General features: G+C 38.7%; 2 protein-coding genes across 2 annotated transcripts; one reads left to right on the forward strand and one right to left on the reverse strand.

Annotated features, from left to right (window-relative positions):
- Positions 1–368: 368 nt before the first annotated feature.
- Positions 369–2428, reverse strand: LOC109431439 (pituitary homeobox 3). The gene is made up of 2 exons (XM_019707644.3): positions 2255–2428; positions 369–2178 (listed from the first exon to the last, which is right to left on the reverse strand). The coding sequence occupies exons 1-2, from the start codon at positions 2278–2280 to the stop codon at positions 1110–1112; spliced, it is 1095 nt and encodes a 364-aa protein (XP_019563189.3). The 5' UTR covers positions 2281–2428; the 3' UTR covers positions 369–1109.
- A 5312-nt stretch (positions 2429–7740) lies between these two features.
- Positions 7741–8514, forward strand: LOC109431440 (uncharacterized). Its single transcript, XM_062847500.1, has 2 exons — positions 7741–8049; positions 8105–8514. Exons 1-2 carry the CDS (start codon positions 8038–8040, stop codon positions 8492–8494), a joined length of 402 nt encoding a protein of 133 aa, XP_062703484.1. The 5' UTR covers positions 7741–8037; the 3' UTR covers positions 8495–8514.

The raw sequence follows: 8514 nt of genomic DNA on the forward strand, positions 1-8514 counted from the left end.
GATGAATGCTCGGCACACTGTTGCTTTATCCCCCTGGAGAAGCAAGCACTATTCTTCTTCTTTCCCTTCTTCGAACACCTTCCTCTTTCTCCCCCTGCTGGAGAAGTAATCACTTTCTTCGAGAACTGACTCGGAAAATCACTTTTCTTCACCCTCTCCTGGGGCGGAATACCTGTCCGCAACTGTTTCCTACACTTTTCACCGAGCTTTTCACCACGCGAAACTTTCCGTGCCGACGCAGCAGCGGAAGAATAACAACCTATCCGGCTCTTCCCGGCCGAATCTTTCCACGCAAACTTTCTTCCTTTCTGGGCCGCTAGCTGGGCCCATAACCTGTTGGCAGATTCCAGATGGCGACAGTGGAATACCCAAAAGAAGTTTCGGATTGTTTGGTGGAGAAATCACACACGACTTTACTTGGTTAACAACTTGGTTTAATAAACGTAAACGAGGATAAAAAGAACAGTGTACACGCGGTAGTGGACGACGAACGAATGCTGAACGACGATGGGCGCGCAACGCAATGTAGGGGTGCGCACGTTGCTGTGCGCGATAGGGTTGAGCAAAAAAGCACACAATGAAAAATGTCGAAGATGTGAGCATTGCCCCCTTCAACAGAATTTACACCAATGTTGATATCATTACTATCGACTCGTAGGCGCAAAGCACAATTTGCTGAATGAAACCGACACCGTATGCAGTCCACCAAAACCGACACCGCTCCAACAGCGCAGCGACCACGGACAAATGAAAGAAAACCCAAAAGCAGCTTATTGTTTTGCGTTTCCTCGAACTTTATTTTCAGCTAAAACAAAACATAAACTACTCGACTACTCATGCAGGACTGAACACTACTGTTAACAGGGGAAAAACTATTGATTTTCCTTTTTAATTTTAATGGTTTCTGGCACTGCTCTCTCGGTGGTAACTATTCTTTTCACATTGACTAGATTTCGATTCATTGTATGGATTCTCTCGATTGTTTTTGCAGAACATGGCACTGGTTTTCTGAAGATACTTTTTTGCTAAACAATAGGTAAATTGCCAATTACTAGCTCTTCTATAGCTATTGGAACAACTAAGAATCAAAAACAAAATTACTTGTAACATCAATATTTATCATCATCTAACTGATCTAAACTTTCGACGTTTATGTTGATATTTATAGGTTTTTCTAAGTCTAACAGCTCTGAGGGAGATTTATCTGTTTTATCCGGATCGTGGCAGGTGGGATCATTCAGGCTGAAATTGTTCAGATCTAATCCAAGATGTGTCTTCTCTTCGTGTTGGCAGCTGATGCCTAGAGAGTGTTGCGTCTGAGGTTGTTGATTGTGGTGATGAGACTGGTGGAGTGTGGTCTGGTGATCACTGGCCGTCAGCAAAGTGTGATCTAGGCTGAACAACGATTCGCCTTTGAAACTATCCATGTTGAAGTGATCAACATTCAGGAACTTCATTTCATCGTCATAGACAGAGGACGATGAAGGTGGCGAAGAGTTCACTAAACTGCTTATATTCATATACTGGAGACCGGCATTCACAGACGATGATGAAGGACCACTCGTCGAAGGCGATATCGTAGATCCGAGAGTTGTATTGCAGATCGTTCCATTCATATCCGTTATGTTGCAAGGATATGCGGAATTTTGCCTACTCTGTGTGCTGGTGGTAGGAAAACTATTCCACTCGAACGTTAGGTTACCACCTCGCCCGTCGACTGGATTGATGTGATCGAAATTGAGATTCAGAAACAGATTCGGTGATATCCGCCCAGGAGACATCTGACCCAGAGAAAGTTTCCCGTCGTTGTCGAAGCCGTGGACTTGAGGATTACCTTCCTGGAGATTCAACCCCATGCTTGCGAGGTTAATGTTTTGTGATACATTATCGTAACTGATGTTTGATGGAGTATCCTCCGATGTAGATCGCGTTGGTCCTCCTGAAGTACTTCCACTGCCTGGCTCATTTTTTCCAGACTCGGCGACCTCCCCCTCTTCACCAGTGCTTCCCTTCTCATTCTTCCTCCATTTTGCGCGACGATTTTGAAACCACACTTGCACACGTGCTTCGGTAAGATCGATTCTCACCGCCAGCTCCTCCCGAAAGAATACATCCGGATAATGTGTCCTCTGGAAGGCTCGTTCCAGTTCCTGCAGCTGAATTGAATTGAACGTGGTTCTGTTGAAGATAGAGCGCAAGATCAAACCTTTGAACTGGTGTTACGCAATAAAGTCATTTTTCAAGGGGGATCAACCTGTATCTTCGCTGTTTTCGTTTCATCCTATGAACCAACAACGCTGGTCTGGGTGTGACTGACCACTGCGAGTCGGAATAGAAAATAGAAAACGTGTACGGAACAGAACGCGGCTACATAGGTGATATGTCACTTTTAAGGATTCTTCGCTACACAGTGCTTTACGTGTCGCGGCGGTGCTAATGCCATATCGTCCCGTTGCCATTCCGTATTCGTATCGAATAGCCTTCCATACCGTTTGGGTTTATTTTATCTTTATTTGAACTGCGATTGCCAACAACTGTTCCATGTTGGTATGTATCTGATAATGATTCCTGGATCGTGAGGATGTGAAGTGGCGATAAATGACAAAAATATTTGAATTCCTCCAAATTTTGTTTGCTTACCAACATCACTTCAGCATAAAACCAGCTTCAATTTATACACAGAGTTGCGGCTAAGACTTTTTCTAGACAAATCATAAAAGCCATCGGTTTCCTAAATAGGCACAAGCTTATAAGGATAGCTCAACCTTGCATAGAAAAATCACAAGTCACAAGTTTGGATGGAGCCACTACTCAATTTGTTTTATATGATACCAAGATGCTCTGGTTCAACTTTTAGCTAAATACGTTAAAATTTGGGCCGTGTTATACTAATTTGAAGTTTGTATTGGATATATAAAAACTGCACTTTTTTCTATAAGGGTGCTGTATCAGTGGCGTAGCTAGGAATTTGGGGGCCCGGTGCGAAACCAGTACCTTTTAAAGACTCTGCACCATAAAAATGTCAAGCATTTCATCAGGCATTTTTCGAAGTATTTCTTTATGAATTTCTTAGGAGATTTCTGCAATGATACATCCCGGAATTCCATCAATGAGCGTAAGATTTTCTTCTAAGAATTGTGTCGAAAATTTCCATTAAGTAATACTTTGGAAATTCCTCTAAAATTGCTTTACCTTTTTCTTAACCTTTCAGGACGCGCGCCATCAAGCAACCAAAACTGCACCGCGTTCGCGCAGTATACGACAAGCGAGGTTTTTTGGTAGTGTTGTCTAGAGTGTTGTACTTTTTACAACAGCGCGCGTCCTGAATGGTTAAGGAAATTTTCTTGAAGAATAATTCGTCTTCAAAAATCTTTTAAGTGATTAACACTCCGAATACCGTGATAAAAAAACTTTACGCAGAATACCGTGATCAGAAAAAAAAATGGAAACTTTTACTTAGAGCAGTTCGTTCTCAGCCGCCTATGAACCGATTTTCAATTTTCTTCCAGGGATCTTTTACCCAACTTTTCTACTTTAATTTTGTACAAAATACATGTTGTTAGGTATGTTCATTTTTCCTGCAGAACAGCGTGAGCAAGGAATGTTAAAAAAATGAGATTTTTTGTTCACAAGCCAAATTTAAGTAGTGACAACTTAATATGACTGCAAAACGTGTTTTCTGCTAATAAGGCATAATGCAGAGGTAATACAAAATGTTCGCAACTATCTTGAACATCCCTAGCTACGATCAATTGTAGCTCTCGATGAACAAGCGCTCCAGTGCTCTCACCAAGCATCCTAGAGGGTTAGGGTCTTCGGCAAAGTTGTCAAGAATGATTGGTTCTACACTTTTATGTCTTAGATTTTGATCTAGATCTGCTGAAACTGATCTAGATAAGTAATATCTGTCAAAAAGACGCTATGCATCCTAGAAGGCTGGAGTCTTCGGCAAAGTGTTTTGAATTGATTGGTACTACATTCTTACGTCTTCGGCTCTGATCTTTATATGTCTAAAGTCATCTAGATCAGTTTTATCTTATTCTAGAGCTTTGGGTATGCATTTTGGAGGGTTGCAGTGTTCTGCAAAGTACTTTATATTGGATGTTACTACAGTTTTACGTCTTCGTTGTTGGTATAGAACTACAACAGGGATGTCAGATGATTTTTTGACAAATCTGAATCACTCTTTCTAAAAATTGGTATCCCACACAAAATTTTGGTAAAAAATCTGTATCCCATACAAAAATAAAATGACCCGTCAGGCTTAAAAATCTGTATTTCATATAAAATTAAAAATCGAAACGGATGTTCAAAAATCTGTATATATGGCATCCCTGAACTACAACAAGAGCTACATCAGTTTTATCTTTCGATATGACTCTCTTGTGCTCTAAGTGTACCAGGAACATGCAAGTGTTTAGAAAGATGGTTTCTTTGGCAAAGTTTTTTGGTAGGCTTACAGTTAGGCTGACCAGATTTGTCCCGTTTAAATACGGGACACTTTTCGGAAACTCAATAAAAAGAAAATCAATGTCCAAAACAGAACTGCATGTTATTAATAATGCAATTTCAGCTAGAAAGAACGAATAATTGAGTCAAAAACGTTAACTATGCTCCAATGACGAGTGATTGAAAATTTGGTTGTCCCGTTAAATACGGGACGGATGGTCAGCCTACTTACAGTTGATAGGTCGTTTGATGTGATATTTCACAACTAGGCGGTTCTAGTCACATAATTTTAAAAGCATTTAAATGATTGAAATTTTTTGAAAAATTTTCAAATTGCGGTAATTTTTTCCATTCAAACATGTTATAGTTGAGTCAAGTGTTTTTCATAGGCCAATATACTGCCGTTCTACGCATAATTGTCCCATGTTTATAAGAATATCCATACAACATGGGATAATGGGGCGTAGAACGGCAGTATACTAGACATTTATGTATAAATTTCATTTAATTTGGTTCACTTAATCCTGAGACAAAGCAGTTTGAAAAAAGGGAGTCAAATAAGAGAAAATAACTAGAAGTGCTCTAACTTCGAGTTGAGTTATCCGAACAAGCCCAAAATTGTACCAATTACATCTAACTAGTAAAGAAACTAGCAGTCAAAAATTGAGAACATTTGCTGCATTTTATAAAAAGAGGAGATTTTTCCTGGAATCTGGTGGAGATACCCTCTGCCTCTACAAGGAAGTTCGTGGAGATTACACCTGCAACCTCGTGAAGATTCCCTTCAGAATCTCGTGGAGATTCCGCAGGAATATCGTGGAGACTCTCTCTGGAATCTCGTGGAGATTCCTCCCTGGAATCTCGTGAAGTTTTTGCCTGGAAACTCGTGGAGATTCTCTTCGGAATCTCCTAGAGATATAGACTGCTCCAGGAATATGGAACCACTTGCAAACATGGTTTTGGAAAAGTTATTTTTGGAAAGGCACGAGTTTACAGTTCATGAATTTTTCCGTTCAAGGTTTTTTGCTACTAGATGATAGTAAGAAGACAAATTTTATTACATTCCAAGTAATCAGGATCATGACATACACTACCCGCATACGCGCCAACTTGTGACGTAGTTGGGGGGGGCGAGGCCTCTCAAAACCAATCAAATTCGGAAAATTTCGACGCACTTCATCTAGTTTAGGCATATTTACGTGAAAACTAGTGCATTGAGGTGAAAAAAGATGAATTTTGTCCAATTTTGGAGAGCTTCGCCCCCCCAACTACGTCACAAGTTGGCGCCTATGACTACCCGTCATAAGTACGGACTCACAAAAAGTAGGTACAGGGGACAGGCAAAATTTTCACTTTTCAAAAAATGTTTTATTAGCTGTAACTATTCGAAAAGTGCATCAAATATTCTCAAGTTTTTACTGTAAGTTCTTCAACTAGTTGTGTATCAGTGGACAAAATTTGCAAAAGATCGGACAATTCTTCACGAAGTTATAAAGATTTTTGAAAATGGTAAAATTATCCGATTGCCAACTTTGAGCTGTTATATCCCCGGATTCAATTAACCGAATGTAATGAAATTTTGACCATTAAGTACTTATATAATGAGCTACGAAAAACCATTGACTTAACTTAATATTCTTAACACGGAAGAAAATTATAACGATTAGATTATTTTTCTAATAAAACACCAAATTATCCAAAACATCAACATCGTTTCAAAATTCAAGATGCAAATTATAGTTCCTTTAGTTTCCCTCTAATTGACTTATATATAAATGCGTTTTGAAGGAAAGTAACAACATAGCCGCCAATAAATTGAAAAAGTAATGGGATGAAAAAAATCGTGAAAAAAATTAAATCACTATAACTTTTTCGCTTGTTAAAAATTTCAAGTTAAGTCAAATGTTTTCCAGAGTTCATTATATAAGTCATGAATGGTTAAAATTTCATTGCAATCGGTTCATTGAATCCGGAGGTATAACAGCTCAAAGTTGGCTATCGGATAATTTTATCTTTTTCAAAAATCTTTATAACTTCGTGAAGAATTGTCCGATCTTTTCCAAATTTTGTCCACTGATACACAACTAGTTGAAGAACTTACAGTAAAAATTTGAGAATATTCGATGCACTTTTCGAAAAGCTAGTTGAACATTTTTTGTATAGTGAAAATTTTGCCTGTCCCGATCATTTTGTCTATCCCCTGTATTGCAACAATATTGCATCACCCTGACTCACCTCGATATCTCTAAAACCAGAACACCTACCAAAATGCTGCCTTCAGAAAAGTTGTTGCTTTTGGTCTTCTGAATAACTTTCCTGAAGACAGCATCTTTGTAAGTCCTCAGGTTTTGGAGATATCGAGGTGAGTCAGGGTAATGCAATATTGTTGCAATACTTTTTGTGAGTCCGTACTTATGACGGGTAGTGTATATGAAATTGCAATGTCGATAGTGTTATATCTGTTGGTCTGTGATTTCTGTGATATCGAAGACAAACGTAACACTGACAAAATGTCTATCCCATATGTTTTAGGATCTTGATTACTTAGAGAGCATTCATTTGGATCAAGTTTTTGGAACTAGGCAGCGCTAGTTGCAAATGTGCAAAAAATATTTTTTTCAAATATTTCAACCCGTCATTATGCGTATCTAACACAGCATCATTATATCAAAAGATACAAATGATCTAGATTTGTTTAAGTATATCTAGATCAAAGCCGAACACGTTAGAATGTAGTACCAACCAATGCAAAGCACTTTGGCATTTCCTCAAGAATTCATCAATCATCTTGGCGTGCTTTTAAAGATTTCTTAAGATTTTTTTTTTAAATTTCTTCAGAAATACCTCCAAGGATTACTCACGAAATAAAATAATTTTTAGAATTCCTACAAAGAATTCTTTAAAATCCAAAGTATTCCTCTAAAAAATCTTCTAAAAATTCCTATAACGATATTTGAGAGGACTCTTCCAAAATCCAGCATTTCAGACAATAATGCCTTCAGAATTTATTATATTCCTATAGATTTTTTTTTCCAAAAATCGTTTAAAAAATTAAAAAAAAACACACGATTTTATTCAAAATGATTATTGCCAGAAAAAAACTCACAGTATAAATATGAAAGGACGCATAGAACACTAACATGAGCATAAGGCTTTATCCCAGTTGGGAAATAACACCAAGAAGATGAGATGAATATGTAGAAGAATAATATTGATTTTCAAATTTAACTTCTGTGTGAAGCTTAATTGACCCAAGGTCACAACAACCTGGTTTACTCAACGGAATGTAATGCGAATGCCGTTGGAAATTATGGCGCACAAGTTGGTTTCTACGTATGATTAGAGTTTCTGGAAATAAATTTTCCTCTAAATATTGTTCCCAACCAAGCTTAGTGGATATGCTCTATATAAACTACCAAAGCACCACAGGTTGAAGACGTAGGACGCGCGAGTCTGGACAGCTGACATCTATTGTAATCTAAGACATATTAGCAATTCCATTAGTAACCGTTGGATACCATTCAGTGGCGAAGATGAATCCGGTATAAAATCGATGAGGCATACACCAATCTGGCTAGTTCATTGACAATGAAGCTAATGGTAAGATATCTTTCGAAGTTATAAGCAACGAATCATGGATACTCGCGATTTTCAGTTCCTACTAATATGTGCCACATACTGGCTGACGATTCAAGTGCATGGAAAAATCAAGTTCGGCGCCTCGCCTTTGTTCGAGAACGTCTTCCTATCATCAGATTTCGATCAGAAAAACCTGGCAGGATTAACGGAATCGGAATCGCTCAACTGTTTCCCACCAGCGGATCGTCATCACCGATATGAATGGGCCGGTGGATTCAATCAAAATCACATTTTGGATGAGCTGGAGAAACCTCCGGAAGAAACAAACGACGGAAGTGGTTCAGAGAGTGAAGCTTTTGACGAGGACCGTCTGAAGAAACGAAACGATAAGCATGGTGATTTAGCATCGGATTTATTCTCTCAATACCCGTCGTCGTGTGCCTGTCAAACTAAGGTGTGTGATTAGTGTAGTGATTTGACTTCCAA

The sequence above is a fragment of the Aedes albopictus genome, chromosome 1 (assembly GCF_035046485.1).
Source record: "Aedes albopictus strain Foshan chromosome 1, AalbF5, whole genome shotgun sequence".
NCBI lineage: Eukaryota > Metazoa > Arthropoda > Insecta > Diptera > Culicidae > Aedes > Aedes albopictus.

Bases quoted from the DNA above. Each gene is read 5' to 3' on its own strand.
- LOC109431439 (XM_019707644.3), bottom strand. From the start codon at position 2,280: ATGAAACGAAAACAGCGAAGATACAG. The intron at 2,179-2,254 runs GTTGATCCCCCT...TATCTTCAACAG, and splicing joins CGAAAACAGCGAAGATACAG to AACCACGTTCAATTCAATTC.